This window comes from Hippoglossus stenolepis, chromosome 13, assembly GCF_022539355.2.
Source record: "Hippoglossus stenolepis isolate QCI-W04-F060 chromosome 13, HSTE1.2, whole genome shotgun sequence".
Taxonomy (NCBI): Eukaryota; Metazoa; Chordata; class Actinopteri; order Pleuronectiformes; family Pleuronectidae; genus Hippoglossus; species Hippoglossus stenolepis.
In genome coordinates this window covers 11,040,738-11,062,466 of record NC_061495.1, presented here as the reverse complement: position 1 = coordinate 11,062,466, position 21,729 = coordinate 11,040,738, and the positions used below count along the sequence as shown (strand labels likewise).

At 41.4% G+C, this 21,729-nt stretch overlaps 2 protein-coding genes across 2 annotated transcripts; one reads left to right on the top strand and one right to left on the bottom strand.

Moving 5' to 3' along the window:
- The first annotated feature begins 481 nt into the window (after positions 1-481).
- On the top strand, positions 482-8,602 carry nme9 (NME/NM23 family member 9). The gene is made up of 17 exons (XM_035175168.2): positions 482-668; positions 757-814; positions 1,150-1,253; positions 1,388-1,459; positions 2,105-2,221; positions 2,390-2,474; positions 2,640-2,722; positions 2,824-2,916; positions 3,763-3,917; positions 4,240-4,439; positions 4,596-4,740; positions 5,025-5,132; positions 5,714-5,865; positions 5,984-6,128; positions 7,500-7,765; positions 7,963-8,055; positions 8,476-8,602. Exons 1-17 carry the CDS (start codon positions 636-638, stop codon positions 8,544-8,546), a joined length of 1,980 nt encoding a protein of 659 aa, XP_035031059.1. The 5' UTR covers positions 482-635; the 3' UTR covers positions 8,547-8,602.
- Positions 8,603-8,641: 39 nt separating this feature from the next.
- smarcal1 (SWI/SNF related, matrix associated, actin dependent regulator of chromatin, subfamily a-like 1) lies at positions 8,642-20,880 on the bottom strand. Its single transcript, XM_035175167.2, has 17 exons — positions 20,139-20,880; positions 19,686-20,058; positions 19,083-19,133; positions 18,685-18,939; positions 18,534-18,584; positions 18,252-18,435; positions 17,858-18,008; positions 15,436-15,597; positions 15,245-15,310; positions 14,142-14,282; positions 13,448-13,666; positions 12,217-12,287; positions 11,901-12,003; positions 11,541-11,723; positions 10,199-10,299; positions 9,896-9,992; positions 8,642-9,731 (listed from the first exon to the last, which is right to left on the bottom strand). Exons 1-17 carry the CDS (start codon positions 20,475-20,477, stop codon positions 9,600-9,602), a joined length of 2,679 nt encoding a protein of 892 aa, XP_035031058.1. The 5' UTR covers positions 20,478-20,880; the 3' UTR covers positions 8,642-9,599.
- Between the last annotated feature and the right edge of the window lie 849 nt (positions 20,881-21,729).

Sequence of the window (21,729 nt, the reverse complement as noted above, 5' to 3'; positions counted from 1 at the left end):
GATAATTCAGTTATGTCTATCTTGCCTTGAGTTTTCAGAGAGGTCTTTGTGCTTCGTATAATAGACATATTTCGATTGTGCAAATAAATAAACAATAAATAAAAAATAACAGTGCACCTCTTTCTATCTATACCAGTATAGCTCATGGTGGTAAAATGGATAGATGGATAGATAGATAGATAGATAGATAGATAGATAGATAGATAGATAGATAGATAAATAGATAGATAGATGTAAATCAAGTTTTAGTTCCTGTGCATAAATTGCAGTACCGATAGTGACCCATGGGAGGCGGCTGTGAGAGAGAGTATCAGTCATTAGTAGAAAACGAGTCTAGTTCCCTGTTTGCTAATAATGATCAGTGATAATAATTAATAATTAATAATAATAGTCTAGAAAACAGAAAACAACACAACTTCATTTTCAGCTTCGTGATTAAAGGTCACGTGGCTGCACAATGCGTGAGGTGCCGTCGCTAAGCAACCGACGGGGTCCAAACAAGCGCGAGCAGCGGCCCCAGAGGAGACGTGACACATTAGCACATGTGTTTATCAGCTAATTATTGTTGTTTACGGCACAACGCACAACTCGATCAGTCTGTGTAGATACATCTGTTGAATTGACAAGACAACCCAATGGCAGCCAAGAAGAAAGAAGCGAGTCTGCAGGTTGGACAGACCCCATGAGCACAGTTTTCTTCTTCCTGTGATGCTTTAAGATGCTTATAGTCACTTTTATTTGTGTTTTCTTGTCCAGGCGTGTGTCACAAACCAAGAGCAGTGGGAGGAGATGCTCGCCACCAAAGGTTTAACAGGTAGGATCCTCAGAAGTAATAGAGATGTCCTATTTGACTTGAACGCATCCCTGCAAACAGCTGTTAATAAACTGTGTGTAATTTACTGTGTGCTGCTGCCCCCCTGTGTTCACTGAGATAACTGCAGATTTAATTCAGTGAATTGCAGTCACTATAATATGATGTAAAGACTGTTTGGACTTTGTTTACACCGTCTATATTGTTTATACTTGTTGTGCAACATGTGATGATGATTGGATAGAAAAATCAACCAATCAATCAGTCAATCAATCGATCAACCAATCAATGGTTGGTTCTCTATTGCTCCTGTCACACTGTGTCTGTTCTTCTTCTAGTTGTGGACGTGAACCAGCAGTGGTGTGGTCCCTGTCGAGCTGTAGTCAGTCTGCTGCGAAAAATAAAGAACGAACTGGCTGATGATCTACTGCATTTTGCCACAGTAAGAAAAATACCTGTTTTTTAAAAATGAAAGAATATAAAAAATGATTTTGTGAGGAAGAATCCCTAAACTTGAAAGTGTGTGTGTGTGTGTGTGTGTGTGTGTGTGTGTGTGTGTGTGTGTGTGTGGTGCAGGCCGAGGCAGACAGCATTGATGCTTTGGAGAGGTATCGGGGGAAATGTGAGCCCACCTTCCTCTTCTATGGGGTGAGTTTGTGTGTGTGTTTGTGTGTTTGTGCACATGCTGTTTATACATGTTCTTACTGTAAATGTGTGTTTAAGGTTGATCACATATAGCATGAGCCATCAGGTGTGTGTGTTTGATACATATTCTTCCATAAAATGTACTTCTCTAGTTATTTAAGTAAGATGTTGCATTACAGCTCATGATGAAAATTGTTATTTTGTTTTCTGAATCAGGCACCAATAAAACACTTAGTGGCTCCCTCTTGTACGTAGAGAAACGTGGGCACTTTGGAGGAAAATGAGACCACGAGCAACAAGGGAGTTGTGAGGAAATTAGATATAAATTATGTAGTAAGAGTACGTTATTGGTATCTGATTTATACAGAAAAATTACAGCGTAAACTGTGATGCTGCATTATGAATAGATATATCTAGATCTCTGTCTATACGTATGTGGTTTTTAAAAAAAAATTATTCTGACTCTCCAATACTCAGGTGCTAACGATGTAGGCCAGGAAACCGAGCCACCTAGAGTTGTAACCTCTCTGGTGGTGATGCAATATTCTGCACACTATTTCATGCTTAATGTTAAATCTCTGTTATCAGTGTTATCCTCATTCCTGACTCATCTTTTTTTGTATCCTTCTTTTTTTGTCTAATGAAAAGGGAGGAGAGCTGGTGGCTGTGCTGCGAGGGGCCAACGCTCCTCTGCTCCAGAAGATGATTGTAGAGGAACTGGCCAAGGAGAAGTTGGTCCTGGAGCAAGGTGGTGAACGCAAAGTGGTGAGCACTCACACACACACACACACACACACACACACACACACACACACACACACACACACACACACACACACACACACACACACGCCGACACATGTTATCCACTCACACATATGTGTTTATAGACAGTCATGTCCAGCGAGTGTTTTTATGTGTTGTGTCTCTCAGGTTAAGGACGATGATCTATTGTCTTATGAGAATACAGAAGAGGAGGAGGCGCCTCAGCAGTCAGAAAATGAAGAAAGCATAACTGGTATTGTGGAAACAGTATAATCATGTTTTTGGTCATTTTGTAAATTGTCATTGGTGTTGTTATTGTTGTTATTGTTAGTACTATCATTTACTGGCATCTCCGTGAACCATTTTCAATTATATCCGCCTCACTGACCATCTTTCAAACTGCTCTATTCTCCTCCAGTTCCTACCAGTAAATCCTACACAGTCGCCATCATCAAACCAGATGCTGTTGCTCACGGCAAGGCAAACGAGATCATTATGAAGGTACACAGAGACAAACTGCTCACATTCTGGGAAGACAAAATTGTCTCCAGCCGTCCTGCTGATATTATTTCATTAGGCTCTGACGTGATTCCCCTGGTTAGATTCAAGACGCTGGGTTTGAGATCCTGGCCCACGAGGAGCGCACGCTGACTGAGGATGAGGCTCGAGACTTTTACCAACACAAAGCAGCAGAGGTAATCATACAGGGAACTAAAAGAAACTGAGAATATATAATGCAATAATTGAAAAAAGGTTAATATGATAATGGTGAGACATCTAATAATAATAATAAATTTGATTTCATGACACCTTTCTAGACACCCACCTTACAATATATCACAACTAAGCACATGAATAATTAAAGTAAAACCAAGTGTTAAAATTGCATCAGGAGACACAAACACCTAAAAGTACATCATATGGAGTAAAAGTAACATGTAAAAACATTACATTACATTATATATGATATATTACATTACATTATATGTGATATATACGATGTAGGTATGTCAAGACGCCGACGGTACATCTGACAGACTCATGGTTATTGTTTATTGCAGAGACTGATGAACTGGTCAGACCAATGAATTCATTGTGTGTGTGTGAAGTTCATCTGGGTCAATATCCCAATGGGAGAGTCACGCACAACGGAAAAACCATTTCAATTAGTTGGCAATACGTCACACTTCCATCTGAACCTCTGCACAACACAGCTGCTGAATAGACAGTTCTTTTTTTTGCTTATCACACTGTTTGTGATGAGACTACATGATCCAGAAAAATGTTCATGAAATGATAGAATGTATATGTGGCTTGTACTGTCAAATATTTGTTGTGTCTTTTACAAAATCATTTCTACTCTATTTTCTCTCTTAATCTCTTCATAAAAAACAGCCTCAAAGAATGTTTACTGAATCACCTGCATCTCTTTAGTCTGAAACATGGACCGCCTGGAGTTGTGTTTGTGACATTAACGTTGTTGTATCCGTCTGTCCTCGTCTCTGCGTGTGCCTCTGTGTGTTTATGATGCTGGCTCACAGGACTGCTTTCAGGACTTGGTGCAGTTTATGTCCAGCGGTCCCTCCCACATTCTGGTGCTGTCTCAGGTCGAGGGCTCTGCCAGTGTTGTGCCGGCGTGGCGTGAGTTCATCGGCCCAGCAGACATCGAGGAAGCCAGGAGAGAGAAGCCAGAAAGGTTAGTTACCGGAAATTATACATACGTTCCTTTTAGAAGAAAAATTGAGTTGAGAAAACATCAACATCATTACACAGTGTAATGCGGCATGAAGAAAATTGTCATTGCTACAGCAAATATTTGTTTGTAAAGACACTTATTCATGCACCATTGACTGCAACAGTGTGAAACAATCTCAATCTAAAGTCTGGGAAAGAGACTGAGCAGCACATTCTCTCAGCCGCTCCGTCAGACACACCCAAACATAATGCTTCTCTCTGGTCGAGCACCAGCAGAGCAACCATCTGCTCTGCTCTCCTCTCTCCCCCCTGGCTTCCTGCAGCTTGCGGGCACAGTACTGCACACAGCCACCGTTCAATGCAGTGCACGGCAGCGAGGACAGCGACCAGGCCAGCAGGGAGCTCGCCTTCTTCTTCCCCAACTTCAGGACGGCCTCGGTAACGGAGCAGCAGGATGGGGAGGAAGAGCGTGTGGAGAGGACGCTGGCCCTTATCCGGCCTGACGTTGCCAGAGAGAACCGAGGTGGGGCCCGTGCCAAACGCATAAGCACATAAGGGTGCAGATACACACAAAAGGTGGATCATGTCAGCGTAGTGGGACCGCTCCCTGATTCGTTAGATACTCTTTCAGAATGTATCAACACTGTCAATGACATGGTTGGTATCTGTGGTTCTGCAGGAGACGTCCTGGCCCAAATCCACAAGTCAGGTTTCTCAGTGGCTCTTCAGAGAGAGGTGATGTTGACAGAGGAGCAGGTCAGACAGTTTTACCTCCAACATGTTGAGGAGGACTACTTTCCAGCACTGCTGAGAAGCATGACCAGGTACTTTACACATCCATTCATCCATCCTTTGAGGGTTGTGGGAGGAGCTGGAGCCAGTCCCAGTTGACATTGGGTGAGAGGCGGGGTACACCCTGGACAGGCCATCACATATAGAGACAAACAGCCATTCATGCTCACATTCACACCTACAGTCAATTTAAAGACTCCAATTAGTCTAACACCAATCGACATGTTTTTGCACTGTGGGAGGAAGACCCACGTAAACATGAAATCTCAGCTTGCTACTGCAAAGGTTTATTTAACATGTGTGGTTGTATTTACAGTGGGCCGGTGCTAGCTCTGGCTCTAGCCAGAACAGGGGCTGTCGAACACTGGAGGAGCATCCTTGGTCCGGCTGACGTTAATAAAGCCAAAGAGGAGAGTCCTGACTGGTGAGTGGTGGAACTCTGTCAGATTAGTTTAGACAAATTTGTGTTTAAAGAGTAACTGAACCCTTAAACACCCCTTTTCAGTTGAAAACCAATGGATACAGGTATTTTGCAATGTTGCTGATTGATTCAAGTCCAAATCGTGACATTTTAGTGCATCTATCAATCATAATGACTGCCCTCTAGTGGTTGAAACCCAGCTATTAAACTTGGCTATTGGCTGATCTGGAGGCAGCTTCCGTCACCAGGATGTCACTGACAGTGTCACTGACATCCAGCTCCGCCTCCCTCGCCCCCTCAGTCCCCTGCCCAGTTTTTGGTGTTGGAGTTGGTGTCAGAGCTGGGGGTGAAGTAACAGTTTAAAGAGAGAAAGGCGTCACCCCATTTGCACATTCAACAATCACACAGTAGGTAACCAACTAGATAGCACTGTATTTTCCAAACAGTAGTTCAGACCCCCTTACAGGTTTTATTTTTTCTCGCTCCACCTCTGAAGCACCAAGGTCCCTCTTGGAGTTTAACTTAAAAATATTAAAAGCTCAATAATACCTGTAATTCTGGCTTCTGTGTGCCTCACCACTCAGTCTAAGGGCCCAGTTCGCTGTGGAGAATGAAACCATCAACCAGCTGCATGGCAGTAGAAGCCAAGAAGAGGCAGAGCGGGAGATCGACTTCTTCTTCCCCAAACAGAGGACGCTGGCAGTTATCAAACCGGACGCCATGGAGGAGCACAAAGGTTCTGTCTGGTCATTTAGAACAATACAGAAATGTTCAAATATACTTATTATATATTTAGTTACAGATGCACAGATGATGATATCATTTAGTAACATTTCTTCTGTTCCCTCTATCAGAGAAGATTCTGGAGGAGATCTATGCCAGTGGCTTCTCTGTCACGCAGCTGAAGGAGACGGTGCTGTCCAGGGAAGTGGCCGAGGAGTTTTACAAAGAGCACAGGGAGAAGCCTTTCTTCGGCCAGCTGGTGGAGTTCATGTGTCGGTTAGTTTCACCTGGCGTTTAGTTTGACCCCTATTCTCAGGAGCAGGCCGAAGGGACCAAAGCAGACGCAGCCTCATCCTTGTGGCAGCTGCAAGTTTTGCACTTTTTTTTAGCGGTCATTCTAGCAGCTCCGAATCAAGGCGGCCTCGGGCAACTGGCGAGAGAGTCCATCTCAATTTCATTCTTAGTTCTACAGCACATCTAGATTTTAGAGTTATCTTCCGCTCCGATGGGCCCCTTTACTTGGTAGTTACACAACTGCTCGGACACAATGGGCAGAGAGAAGGGCGCAGCTGGGCACTTCAGCTTGGGAAACTACCTTGACCATTACTATTTCTCAATGTAAGCTCAGGTTTAGCCTTAATTCTTCCTTTTCTTGTTGTTTTGGAGTATTTTGGGGAATCTCTGCTTTTAAGGAGATAGATGGAGTGACAAGCAACAAATGTCTCCAGACACACACCAGGGACACTCCAGGCTGCAGTTAGTGGTTATACATTGGGTTCTGTGGCCTTGACCGCTTGTGGTAACACTTACAATGCAGTTAAAGCATCTCCCAGAAAGCACTGATGTCCACATCATTGGATCTGTTCTCATCTACAGGTTTAGAGGTGGAAACTCGGGTAGGTTAAAATAAAAAAGGCCGTTTTAGAGTGTCGTCCGGTGTAGTGTGGATCAGATTAGCTATGGTATTGTTTTAACAGCATTTTAACTACTTCATTTAGTATGAAGCAGACCATTGAAGTTGAGCTAGATTGGCCTCCACCAAGGAACAATAGAAACCTCTTGAAATCACATTTAAATTATTTAATAATTATTATTTCATCTAGATCCATGAATTATTATCTGAGAAATCCAAGAAAATGTTGAAAAACACAGCATCTCACAATGTTAAAGAAAGTAAAACAAAAAGTAACTATACTACTGATTCTACCAAGTTTCGTTGTAATCCGTCTTGTAATTTTTGAATAATCTCGATAACTAACGCTGACGAAAGCATAACATCTTAGGCAGAGGTAAATATAGTGATGCTGTAATAACAATTAATTTAACAGAGGCTCCCAGAATATTTGCACGTTTTAAGTAAATTCAGCTCAGTTTTGACCCAGATTTGCCGACCGCAAAAATGTAAACAGAAAGAATAACAAGGTTGACAGGTGCATCATGGTTTCACTGTTTGAAAGATGTCAAATGCATTAATGGTGAAAGGTGAAGGTTCATCTCCCAAATCCATCAGCAGCAAGTGGGCGTATCACATGTAACTCTTAATCCAACAAGGTATTTCAGTACAGTTCTCTGTAGGTCAGGCTTTACCCAGGACCCAACATTCTGTCTGTTACATGTATATGAGCATCCTGTCCTTGTTTGGTTCAGGGGGCCCTGCATGATGCTTCTCCTGACTAAGGAAAATGCAGTTGAGGAGTGGAGGGCCATGATGGGCCCCACAGACCCTGACCAGGCTAAGGAGACTTCCCCGAATTCTCTGAGGGCCCGCTTTGCCTGCGACATCCTCCACAACTCGGTCCACGGCGCCTCAAACGAGCAGCACGCAGCGGAGAAGATCCGTTTCATCTTCGGTGAAATCTGCACAGAGGCAGAGACCAGCAGTGGTGATGGACAGAGTGACGGGATAATTTCAGGTAATGATCTGATGCATGAGACATGAGTCATTTCCATCGGGTTTCAGATAAATAACAATTTTGTTCTGATATTTTTTACATCTTGGTTGTTGCTTCTGCTAGAAATAATAGCCAAATTTAGCCATATTTATTCTGGTTTAAATGACAAAAACGATTTTTCAAAGATTCTGCTTGAAATAATGAGTTGTTTCTTTTAGCCGAACAGGAAAACGGTTCTGCAGATGAAAACACAAATATGTTACAATCTCAGAGTGAAGAAACGTCTGATAACCAACACCAACAACAAGAAGGTATCAGATGAGTTTCACTGATACATTAGCTGCACGATGGAGAAACTCGCCATTAATGTGGTCTTCAGTTTTCAGGTGTTTCAGTTTCACAAAGTAATATTCAGATAGCTTCCGTTAACAAGAAGGTTGTGTTTTCTCCTGACTGAGAGAAAAACACCACTTATCCTCATAATGTCCCAAACAGCTGAGATGTTACAGTGCAGTAAATCTTGACCTGTTGCACCGCACCGTTAAGGACAAATTCAATGCAGTACAATTCCTTTCTGTGATCGCAGTATAAATGGTTTAAGAGATAAAATGCTGCACCTGAGCAAATTCTTTAGCTGATCAGTTTCAGCCATTCAATGTTACAGATATTTTTGGTTGCAGGATCTACAGCATCTATCTCAGTTGATCTAATCATCCTCTTTTATTTTACAGCCGACCCACAAAGTTCAAATCCTTGCAGTCCACAGACGGGAGAGAATGACGATCCAGAGCGCTCAGCTTGAACCTAATGTTTTCCTTTTTATTGTTGGCCACTTCCGCAACGTTACGATTACACCACAATGTTTTTTATGAATCATAAAAAATTAATAGATCAATCTGACATTTCCATCTTTTATTTGTGGCATTACAGGGCTGTATAACACTCAATCATAAGTATCACGTGACAGAGGGTTAACTTCTCAGATGACTGCAGGTCTTGGCTCACCACAAAAGCTGCAGGGTCATTCAGTCACCACCAGTCTATCTTGAATTACCTAAAATAAATTGTTGTAACTACTGTGGCAATGAGTAAGAATGACCAGGCTCTTGTATATTGTTTTAGTATGAAGGACCACAAGTGTCACAAAATTAATGAAGGCACTACAATAAAATAGGCATCGATACATTTGTTAACTAATTAATGTATTGATCTATAAATAAATAGACTGCATTACGAAGTAAATATTTGACATTTTAATTGGTTAAATAAAAGGTAGTTCAAATAAAAAATTAGGATGACAAAAACAACATAAAACAGCCAATAAGTACATTCCATAATTCATCAATTAATAATGTCATGTAATTGACAAATCGAAATAATAGATTTTGATCAGATTTTTAAAAAGGAGCAATTTCCTTTTCTACTTGCATTTCCATCTCCCTGTTGCTTTTCCTTTTTTGTCAGCTAATCGATGTGCTCCTTGAGTTTTTCTTTCTAGCTTCTCGATGCTTCATTCTTATTATTTCAGTGACACTTGTGGTCCTCCATAAAAAACACTTGAATGACCTAAACATTTAATCCAGTCACCACAGTGAGCAGTCAGGTTTAAGAAGGATTCTAAAAACCTTGAGTCACATTTATTTAGTTTTCTTATTAGCAAAAAATATAAAGGATTATAAGACTGTTATTTTGCGTGTTCTAAAACATTTGAGGCATGTTTGCAAAAGTATATAAGTTCATTCATGATCAACAGAAAAAGACAAAAATAAACAAAATAATTTGTCAGTAAAAGTCATCTGCTGAAATATTCCTTGATGCTCCCTTTGCTGGGGCTTTGTCCGATCGTGCCGTGATGTTATCCAGAGGTGTCCTCAGGGGGGGCGTTGTCCCAGTCGTCTGCGGCCTCCAGTAACATGGCCTCGTCGATGTCGTCCTCAGCTTTGAATGATCTCTGGAACATCTCCATGATGCTCCTCTGTTTCGGGTCCTGGACAAACCCAAATATTCATGTTCAAGATACTACAGACATATAACTATGTAAGTTCTGTTGTCCTGGGTGGTCTCATGTAAACATATTTCATGCATAAACATGTGTGAACGTAATTTAACATTATTACATGTCATTTATTTATATACATATGCAGGATTTACCTTAGAGTGGAAGCTGGCGTTCACTGCGTTGCCTGAGAAGTTAGACTCAGAAAGACCCACTTGTTTTAAGACATTCATTTTTCCCTGGATCATTGGCCTGAATCAAGACATAAATAAATGGATTATAATAGAGCAGACAACATTTAATTCACTGTTTCTCCCAGTACGCATATTAAGCTGCCCCCCTGCTGGTTCAGTTTTGGTTCAGTGTCTTGCAGCAGTGGACGACTGGTGAATATGAGAGGAAACAGTCTGAACACAGGATAATCCTCAGCGATGGAACATGTCAGGATAGACACATACCACAGGTGATCATCAGCAGTTCCCGTGGCAACCAGGTAGTGAATGTTCACACTCTTGGTTTGGCCAATGCGGTGCACCCGATCCTCTGCCTGAATGAGAACCTGCAGAGAAAAGGCAAAACAAAAAACTAGCACCTGAAGTTTTACATTACTAAATCTTTACTGTCCTCATCCACGTGCAATAGCTCCGATGAAAATGGTAAACAAAGCTAAAAATGGCTCATAATTCAGCTGAAAGTAAAACTCTAATAGGATTCTTCTAGATTTGTCCCCTTTCAAACACTTATTTTAGAATCGAAGGTTTGCCTCCATGTCACATCTTCACATCACTTCCCACTCCACTGTTAGCCTCGAGAGTGCGGGGGTGTGAACAAGCTCCTCTGACAGACAGAGGTGGAATGATTTTCCCATGTGAAATTGTTATTTCTAGGAGATGTCAACCCTTAAATTGAAAAAAGAAAATTGGCTGCCAAATAGAGAGAAGTTCTGCTGCATTTTACGTACTGAATGTCTCGTCCTCGGTTTTTCTATAGTCGCAAAAGAATACCACCATTTACTACCAAACATTTTCACACAGGGCAGAAGCTGCAGATGTGCAGCCTTGATGTTCTTCACGCCATTAGATAGGATTATAATACTAATGGATTCTAAAGATAATAGCAGAACAGCAGTAAACACCTGAAGTCTTCTTCACGTAGAACTTAAAGCAACACTATGTAACTTTTACTGAGAAACAGCGCCCTCTGCAGCCACAGGTGGTGATTCATTCTGTTGATGTTCGAGGGATTAAACAGTTTTCATGTAGAGACGAATCTCTTGACAGCGTAGTCCCACTCACTGAACTGAAACACAACGAAACGCAGGTGTTACCCATGATTCCCTGCTTCTTGAACCAGAGGACTACTGCTGTAACAAATACACCAAACTGTGTAGAATTCTTCATGTTTTAAAGAGTTTCCTCACTGAATATCAGAGAGAAGTGCTGGTTTTTAATGACTTTGGTCTTTTTAACTGATCTACAGTTCAGCATTACTCTTGAACTTGCTGGGCCTGATCCTGGCAATTCAAGCTGCGACTATCGTCTGTGTGTCATCAAACTTACTTTGAAGGGGTTATCTTTAAGATAAAAAAAAATTGCATAGTGTTGCTTTAATTTCACTGTAGGTTCAGTTAAGTTGAGTTTATATTTCCTTCGACTCCAGAAAGAAATATCTGTTTTCAGCTGCTTAAGGCCTTACTTGCCGCACCATGTCCACTATGTAATATTGTCTGCAATTTGACATAGGCGTCAGTCTCAACCTAAATTGCGTTCCCAATAAAAGAATCATCATGAAGTGGCTCACTCCGGGGTTCCAGAACAGCTCAGCAAAGATCACCAGGTCTGCGGAGTGCAGGGTCAGACCCATGTTCGCTGCAGTGATGGACAGCACAGCTACACACGTCTTGGTCGAGTGCTGAAACTTCTCACACAGCTGCTGTCGCTCAAGTGATGGCGTGGCCCCGTCAATACGGATGAAAGGGACATTCTGCATGGGGAGGCGAAAGACCATTATAGCTTATAGTTTCATTTTCAGTACAATCACACAACAATTATACTTAAAACATACAGAGTCGAATGGTTTAACGCCAGAACAAATCAACAAACGAATTTAACTCTTATTAATTTGCATATGTAGCCTTTTGTAGACTAATATCTTACTCACCTTTTTGCCCAGTTCACAGGAGATATGATCCAGAACTGACTTATGATGGGCGAACACTAGAAACTTCTCCCTCCCACACTCCAGCATGTCCGTGATGTACTCCCTGCCAGTGACAGACACAAACACAGCTCTCCACTATTTTTAAAGAGGCACATTGCAATATTCTGTCTTCGCCTCTTCACATTATCTCAAATCCAGAGCTATCACAGTGATCCGACAAAAGATTCTGATCAGATTCACATTATTCTCTCGTTGCTCACCAAATCTAAGATGATTCAGCTGAACTGATCCCCATCATTAAGGAGTCTGCACTTACATAATCGCCTGTAGCTTGGCTTCAGCGGTGCGGTTATAAAAGATGAGGAGGGCTTCCTTCTCTTCCGTTTTCTGAAACAGATAAGAAACAACATAAGATAAGAACTGACAGGATTGTGTTTGATGATTTGATAGGAGTCCTATTACTCCGAGGAGCAGTGGGATTATGCACAATCAAGCTCAGCAACTCGTTCCCGTCTGAGTGTATGAACACTTAAATCAAGGCTCTCTGGAGGATTCTGGGTCAATTTAAAAGCACTCGTACGTGTCTGAGGCCTGAAAGGAGTCATTGGGCTCAACAAGGGTCTTTCAGCCTTTTCTTGACCATTTTAATCACAAAGAGTGAAAGTAGAAATTACCTTAGAAACAGAAGAACTTGTGTGCTGCTGAGGGAAGTATAACATGATATACCTACAACACATTTATTATATTTAAAAGTATTTCCGTATCATGGTAGATATTCAGAGAGATATGAAATGTCAAAGCAACCTCAGGTTTTGAAATCGTACATGTCATGGCCATCCACCTCTTGACAAAAATATGTGCAATGTTTTTATGGTTGACAGCTGATATATCACATTTTATCCTGAAGTTTGGGTGTCACATATTTCAAAAGTAGGGATAAACCATTTTGACCCAACATTTCGAAACGATCTGGTAGAGAGGGTTTATAAAGAAACATGTATGACATCTCTCAGAGCAACAGTATCTTACAGTGTCTGTAGTTATTGCAACAGAACTGACCCTGGTCTTTCTAAAAGAAAAACTGATGCAATCTTTTTTTAGGTATTTTACTTCTTCCAATATGTTATTTCTTCAAACTTTCTACCAAATAAAGTGACGACTGATTTGTTTTACATCAATTCCTGACTGCCAAAAATACCTGCACTCTATTTAGGTTTGGGTAAATTAGGAAGTTAGTTAGTAAGTTAATTGTCTCTGATAGAGGAAATTCAGTTTCACACCCACATTCACACTCTCAAACCATGTCCTATGAAACAAACAACAGAGCAACATCTAGCAAACAGTACACATCATTAAACAATGAAAACAGCGACAACAACACACAAGGATAACTAATTAATATGAAATCTTGGGTTATGCGTGTTAGTTTTGTGCGGCTTGTCACAGAGAGCATTTTAAAGAAATGAGTTGAGAAATAAATAAAAAGGGCTGGATAATACTTCATTCATTCATTTTTCTAGTTTCTTCCAAAAATATTTGTGACCTACGTTGCGATGTTCCTTGGCCAACTCTTTGGCAGCAGCCGACAGCGCCGCTTTCATGCGGGTGCAGATCCCATCTATGGTCACCGTGACAACCTTGCGCTGTTTAGCAGGAAGCTGGGACAGGACTTCGGATTTGAGACGGCGCAACATCAGAGACTCTTCCAACAGCAGCTTCAGCTCCCCAAGATTAGAAGAGCCGGAGTAGTCCCAGCCCCAAGTCGTCTGGAGAGGATTGGAAGGAGGAAGATGAAGAAGAGACGAAATGAATGAAGAAAATAATGGAGAGTGGGACAGACAAGTGCTACAAGGGGACATGTGGCAGTTGGCCAGTACACTTAACTGGTAGTGTGGGGAAAGAGCTATAAATACATTCAGCTTGTTATCATTATAGGCCTTGCCTACACTACTGCGTATATTGTTTGAAGGGATATTTGCCAGTTAAAAAAAAAATGAAGACCTTCGATTTACAAAATATCTCCGTCCATATGAGAACACAAAAACCACAATTAACGCTCAAAAAATGCCTGGCCAGTAGGTGGCGATTAAGTCTACATCAACAATCTTATAACTCTCTCTGAGCTTATTGAGTGAGCTTGTCTCGTTCATTAAACGTAATCGAGGTAAAACTTTGAAATAATCATATCGGCCAGCCCTACATCGCAGTGGAACAAATAAGGACCCGTCAGGATTAAACTACCTGCTTGGCGTTGCAGTAGCGCATCCCGAAATCGTGGTAGCGAGGGAAGAGTGCAGGTCTGACGGCCAGAATCTGGGTGTAGAGCTCACAGGGTCGGGACATTGCCGGGGTCCCAGACAGAAGAATCACTCTCTTTGCTGCCTGAGGATAAAAAGAACAACTCGTCATATCACTGCTAACAGAGTTTCAGAGTCAGAGCAAGAAATTAAACTCAACCAAGATAAATGATATATTTATTTTATTATTTTTAATACATACTTAACTTAATATATATTTTACTTATTTTTATAAATATAATATATGCAAATCTATGAGGAACCTCTTAATACAGTGACAGCCATAATTATGCATTTGTATATTGCTAGACATAAAATGCTATTTGGTCATTTATGGAAACTCACAACAACTGTCCTAAAGGATATGAATGTTTGAATTCAAATCTGAAACACTTCACAGAGTGCATCCCTCTGTCAACATCCATCCATCCATTATCTATACCGCTTATCCTTTCAGGGTCGGTGGGGGAGCTGGAGCCAATCCCAGCTGGCATTGGGCAAGAGACAGCGTACACCCTAAACAATTTAGGGTCTCCACTTATCCTAACCCCAATCGTCTTTTGACTGAGGGAGGAAACCAGAGTACCTGGAGAAAACCGATGCAGACACAGAGAGAACATGCAAACTCCACTGCTGAACCTGGACTGGAACCAGCAACCTTCCTGCTGTCAGGCGACTGTGCTAACCTTACAGTTCTACCACACTGGTAAGGTGCAAAAAATATTTAAATAAAAAGTTAATTGTCTGATGAGAGAAATCCCAGATCTGGTTTGCAGTGGAAATCTAATCAACTGATCCTCTGACAAGATAGCCAATAGACCAAGATTGTTTGTGAACAAACATTAAGGAAACTTTTATGAGGCAAATTTATACCTCAATATCCAAGTGAATCTGTTTCTGTGAACAGAATCACTTACGTATTCTGTGATCTACTTCTTTGGATATTTCTCAGATATGCTGCAGAGTCAGGTAAACAAGTACAAATATTACTTCTTTGATTTAGATTGTAAAATACAATTTTAGATAAGAGAAGAGAAAGAAAAGCACCTTCAGTAGAGGCAAAGCAGCTTTACACCGAGCCGTCTTTATGTTCTTCAGGAAATGGGACTCATCCTGCACAAAAATGACAAAAATAACATTATTGCTATAAAAGGGGAAATTTGTTTCTAAAATCAATAAGTCAAACTGACACAGGTGAAAAAGGATTCAGAGCCATGTCCAAATAATATACAGCTGACCATGATAAGAACATTGAAGGGGTCTCCAGGCTGCTGCTTGTCCATCCTGCTCAGCAGGTCGTAGCTGATGATGTTGACCAAACCGGAGCGCAGGTTGTCTTTGGCCTTCACCACCACATTGATGCAGTCAGGACTGAGGGAGGGGAGCCAGCGTCTGAAGGCCTACACACAGAGGTAAGACTCATGTCAGAGACGCAGAGTGAACCAGAACTCACCAGACTAACACTATTGATTTTCCGGCAGTGCTAAGGTCAATCTGTGCAATCTGTAATAAACATCATGGAGAAGGATCTTATGGCTGACAGCTGGTTTGAAGGTCATAGTTCATCCTAGCTACTAACACAGGGTCTGCATTAATAGACAATCAATCGTGTAGTTTGGAAAAGAAAAAAAAACACGGTGTCCCAAATATTTCTGACAACTCATTTGCCTTGTCAACCTGACTTAAGTCATAGCTCCCATTCTTTGCAGTAGATTTGGCCAAATGCTTAAGACTAACAGTGCAGATAAGAGACGAGCCAGACAGTAAGTGTATTTTAATGGGTCTACATCCAGTGACTTAACTCTCCTCCGTGATTCCAGCTCCTGATTGGGGGGACTGTATTTGATCCAAGATATCTATTTAGAGAACAGACGTCTCGTCAAGCGACAGAAGGCCAAGTAGAGCGCTTCTGAAAATGTTCTGTTACTGCAGCCTGTTAATGCTGCTGCAGAAAATAGATGCCGCAGCACATGGGACGTGTTCAGGACAAAAAACAGACACCTGAGAAGAATTGGGAAATGAGCGAGTATTGACACTGTAAAAGGAAAACACAGACAAAAACGCACTAAGGCTTCAAACATCCCAAGTGTGGAGGCGCCACAGTGGCTTTTGTGGTAAAAGATGTGAACCTGTCTGTATATCTACTATCTGCAAAAATACAAGTCTGAATAAAAGTCAGAAAAACTATGCAAAGTGCAGTGCTGAAAAAATATTTAGATATAGATTCATATTCTTGTCAAATGACAAAAAGAATGAAGAACAACTATTCTGATAATCGATTCATTGTTTCATGTTTCAAGCACAGACTGTAGAAACAAGGATTACATAACAGCATTTTTCTCAAAGATGGTTTCTGTCGTTTTTGGTAGTTCTCATCAAAGTGATGTTTGTTCAAGTTAATTTTTCAAGAAAGTTTGATTTTAATTGGTTATTTTATGCTTAAAAATGGGGTGACACATCATGATTGACAGCTGAAACTGACTTGCGATTGGCTGAGCTTGTGTATCAGAGGGACCTCGATACCGTGGCCACATTCCTCACTACTGAGCAGACTCGAGCTCCAAATGACATCAATAGCACAAGATGGCAGCCTTCGTATCCGAGATATTTTAGCTTACTTTTTGTACAACAGGAGGAAGGGGAGACATGTTGTTTATCTTTATATACAGTCTCTGGTTTCAAGGACACATGTCAAACATTAGCCGATATCCCATTTTCAAATGTGAGGATTTCCTGCTTTTTCATTGTCATACATGAGTTAATGAACATCTTGCTCTTAAAATGGCAATTTTTTGGTGTTGTGACATTTTACAGACAAAACAATTAATATATTAGTGAGACACTAACAACAGTAAACTAGAATGGAACGGAGTAGAGCCCAAAGCCCAATAGTACCCTTAAATTCACTCAAGCCGAACCAAATTAAACACACTTATTCATATAGTAACCCTGTTTTTTTCCCCATCTAGATCCATGAATGATTCCCTGGGAAAACTGTGACAACATTGAAAAAAGGCCCTCTCTCCAGGATCCGCCCCCTAATCTGGATTCGCACAAATTCTAATGGGCTCTTTGCTGACCAGTACCACATCTTTTCACCAATTTCATGAAAATCAGTGAAGCAGTTTTTGTGTAATCTTACTTACAAAGAAACATACAAACCAACAAACAGACAGGGTTGAAAACCTCCCTGACAATATAATACAAGCTTTGATGTCAGGAAAAGCAGATTATCAGTGAGGGAGAATAAAAAAAAAGTAGCTAAATAAATTTGCTGTGTTGGCATCTCCATCAAAAACCAATGCTTCACACTTCTAGCAACACACCTGCCCCCATGAGACAGAAAAATGGAAGCAGGAAAATCAATACTACCATAATTCCTACTGAGGATGAAGCACCTAACAGAGTGCAAGCAGTCCTCGGGGACCAGTATTAACATTCCTCAAATGCAGAGAGCTTTAAGCAGAAACCCACATTATAATGTGTCGAAGCATAGCTTTGGTGAGAGGAGATTAAATGGATATCCTTAAGACGGTGCCTGCTGACTTAATGAGACCATGAAATGGAAACAAAGTGATAAACTATTAAAACCCAGTAGGTAATGAGCTACTTTTCTTCGAGGCACAACTTGGGAGTAACAGAAGCCGCTGATGTTATTACCTCAGCCCAGGTGAATCGTACGGAAGAGGGAGCCACCACCAGTAAGGGCCACTCATTCCTGTAATAGGCTGCTATGCAAATGGCCTGCACGGTCTTTCCCAGACCCATGTCATCAGCCAGGAGGAGGCGGCCTTCTTTAAACACTGCAAAACTACAGGAACATGAGCAAATAACAAAATTAAAAGCTACAGCAGGAACTCACAAAGATCAAACCATTACAAATCGACTCATTTGATATCACTAAGGAATGGCACACAAATATTGACTCATTATGATAAGCATCTCTTCATTTACACAAGACCAAGCAAATTGTAGATATGAAGAAGTCTCCTGGTATTGAGTTATTGGCTACAGTGTGCAGATCAAACATTAATGGTGGTTCAAAGACACCTACTTGACCCCCTCCCTCTGGAAGGGCATAAGGCTGTGGGTGAGTGAGGGCTCAATGGCGGAGAGGTCTGCCTTTGGGACGTCCAAAGACCTGGCTTCAGTCCCGTCAAAACTGGCAGAGAAAGCCTGGATTACTGCCCTGGGCAGAGGCTCCACCTCCACTGCTGCTATCCCACCAAGGAGATCCACTGGGTATGGAACATAGCTCGGTCAGACAAGATGGCAAATGCAACAGAGACAAAACACAGAGATAAACCTGCTTAATAAAGCAAATGTTGTTACTCACTGAGTTTCTTAAAATCCTCGAGCGAGAAGCTCCACTTTCTTGTTTTCATGTCTGACACACACACAAATCAACAAAGACAATTCAGCATCAAAGACCGTAAAGTGTCAATACAACAGAAAAATCATATTTTATCACATGAAGTCACTGTTACCATAACTGTTTGTTGGCATTTGCTTGAATGCTGCAATGACATCAACATTGTAACCGATGTCAACCTCAAACTTGTTCGGGGACACCAAGATGCACTGGCCCTGCAGAGTGGCTCCAGGTTTCTGCCAGCCGTTACACAGCTTCAGCAGGGCCGCCAGCGCTGCACCGTTACGGGGTCGGCAGGAAGCAACATCCACCACTTCCATTCCCTCCAGAGGCCTCAGAGACACAGAGGCAATAGAGGCTGCCTCCTCCACTGCAACACAGAGTCAAGATGGGGGAGATGCGGCAGCAAGTCAGACTAAATAAATACTCTGTCATGCCTTAATAGTTATTATACTTCTGAGAGAAATTTAAAATCAGTGAATGTCTCCATGACTATTTTCCTAATGTACACACTTAGCTGCTGATAGTCCTCCAGGCTGAAGTTCCACATCTTTGTAGCAGGGTCTAAAATAGAGAAGAATACTTTATCAACTTTAACATCCCAGAAGTAATCTGCTTTTCCATTGATACTGCTAAGGGATGAAACATTTTTAAACTTGACATGCTCAACAAAGGAAATTACTGAAGGTTCAGTACATAACAGTTTATACTGCTTTTAATTTAGCACATTCAGTATTTGTATGGCCTTGGAGGTTACCTTGACTAGGGGCACATATGCCTTGTAGCACTAAGGCTTGGTATTATTTGAAAATTACAACACCAGCTGCTACAGAACATAATAAAGTAAAACTATTGAATTTTGACAAACAAACCTTTTATGCACATCTTGTCTCTCTTGAATATTGTGTTTAAGTAGCAGCTAAATTATGAATTTACAATGTTGCCCAGGTACTGTCAGTCCTGTACTACTAAAAATGTATTGATGCTGACAGGGTTTATGTTACTTAAGAAAATGTTGCTTTTTAAAAATGCATTTACACATAAAAATGAGGGGCAACACTCCATGACTCAAAAGCCAAAGTTCAAAATAACACAGTTACATTGGCAGATACTTTCCATAGTTCTTGGAGGCGATGGACTTGAAAACAGCAATGAGCTCTGCGTGGTAGCCCACTTCTACTCTGAAGCGACTGTCCTCTGTGTGGGGGACACATCTTCCCCTCACAGAGATGGAAGGCTTTTTAGCAGCTACAGCGGTGGAGGTGGAGGTGGAGGAGCGTGAGGGAAGCTGTGCCACAGAACTCTGGGCAGGTTTAGTCGTCGCTTGCTTGTAGAAAGAACTGGCTGCACCACCATCACCACCAGAGCTGCCGGAGGAGAGGTTAGGTTTGGACTGAGCTGGTCTCCCGACAACGCCTCCTCCATTTAACAAGACAGGGCTCCTCGCACGTCGACTTCTTGACTGAGGAAGTGGGTCGATAACTTGGATCTATGAGGAAAGACGGCAAAAGGTGTGAATGAGAAGTTGTGTTTCATCCAAATAATAAATGACTCAACAGTACATCTCACCTGTCTCAAAGGAGAAGAGTTACACGGCCTACTCTGGCTGATCTGTTTTCCATTAGCAGATGACTGATGATGCGTCGGCCCAGCTTGCTTTTGGTTGTTGAAGCCCTGTGGCTGATGTTTGGAGAGTGGAACATACAGTTTTGGTGCAGAGACTGAGCTGCTGGGTGAGTCTCTGTGATGGACAGGGGCCTGTCTATGTACTGAAGCCCTGCTGGGCCCTGCCAAGGTCTGGTTATTGATGCTGGGAGCCTGTCCCATTCTCTCGGCTCGTCTCTCCAACGCCCTGAGCCTGTTCTCCTCGATCTTACGCTGCTGCTCTGCAGTCAGCTGATGAGACATGGTTGAGCTAAACGCCAACTAGCATAAACAAATGCATCTAGTTACCTGCTAGCAAGTGATCCGTGGAAACCCATGTGTGCTTTTATAGGTAAGACGTTAGAACTGACTTCCTCCACTGCTGGTGCTAACGCTAGCAGCTAACGAGGCTAGCCTGGACGTCAACAGTTAAAAAACCGTTAAACACCCTAAATGTACCGGGAGCGTCACATCGGTGCTGGGTCAACATGAGCAGCCATGTCAGCAATGTGGTTTACAGACGGCAAAGAAAGGTCTCAAAGCTAATAGGTGAAGTTAGCATCCAGCTAGCTGGTTGACAACCCGCTGGAATATTCCTAATCTGCCGCGCCGGAATTGACGTAGGACAACAAGCAGGCACGCGGAGAGGGCGGTTGCCGGGTGACGTAGAGAGGCAGCCATTAGCTTGATTTAACTTCTTTTCAAAACTTTCCAATGAAAAAAAGTTAAGCTTAGCCTAGCCTAACTAGCTAAGAGAAAACTAAATGCTGTTGTGTTTTAGCTCAACAAGATCCTGATGTTAACAGATGTGTTAAATATTAGCTCAACCCTCCTCAGGTGGGTCCTTTGTTAAATTGAAATTGTAGGAAACTAAATTGCACTTTCCATAATGTGTAACTGGCTCACATCTCTACAAACCACATTCCATAGTCAATATTGTATTTTTATTTTACTCCACTACATTGACACACAGTTGAATCCAAACATTTCGACCCACATTTTGTTGACATGTGATGTGAAAAGTAGTTAATTCGTCTCCTCACAGCTGCAGCACAAAGATATTATAAACATTAACCTGTCAATGTGTTATTTCATGAAATTAAAAGAAGAACAAAAAACAGTAATTACTGCCGGGGCTGTGTTTTCTCTCTTTTTAATTAACAAAATAAACAAACACGTCATATTTGCATATTTTTACATACAACAACCAGTTAATAGTTACCTTGCAAATTACGTACTAATTTAACATATTGATCATTAACTAGAATATGGTTACTTCTTTAAATAATAAATTAGCTCTATATCAGCCAATAAATTGCGACTTACAGATTGATGCATCAGTATTATCAAACTAACATTAAGATATATACGCATAATGTTAATGCAAAGAAAGGGAGTACTGATACTGTGAGTACATTTAGGTTTTAGATTCAAGGACTTTTACTTACAATGGAGTATTCTTACCTTATGGTATTGATATTTAACTTAGGTAATGGTTATGAATACTTCTTTCAAC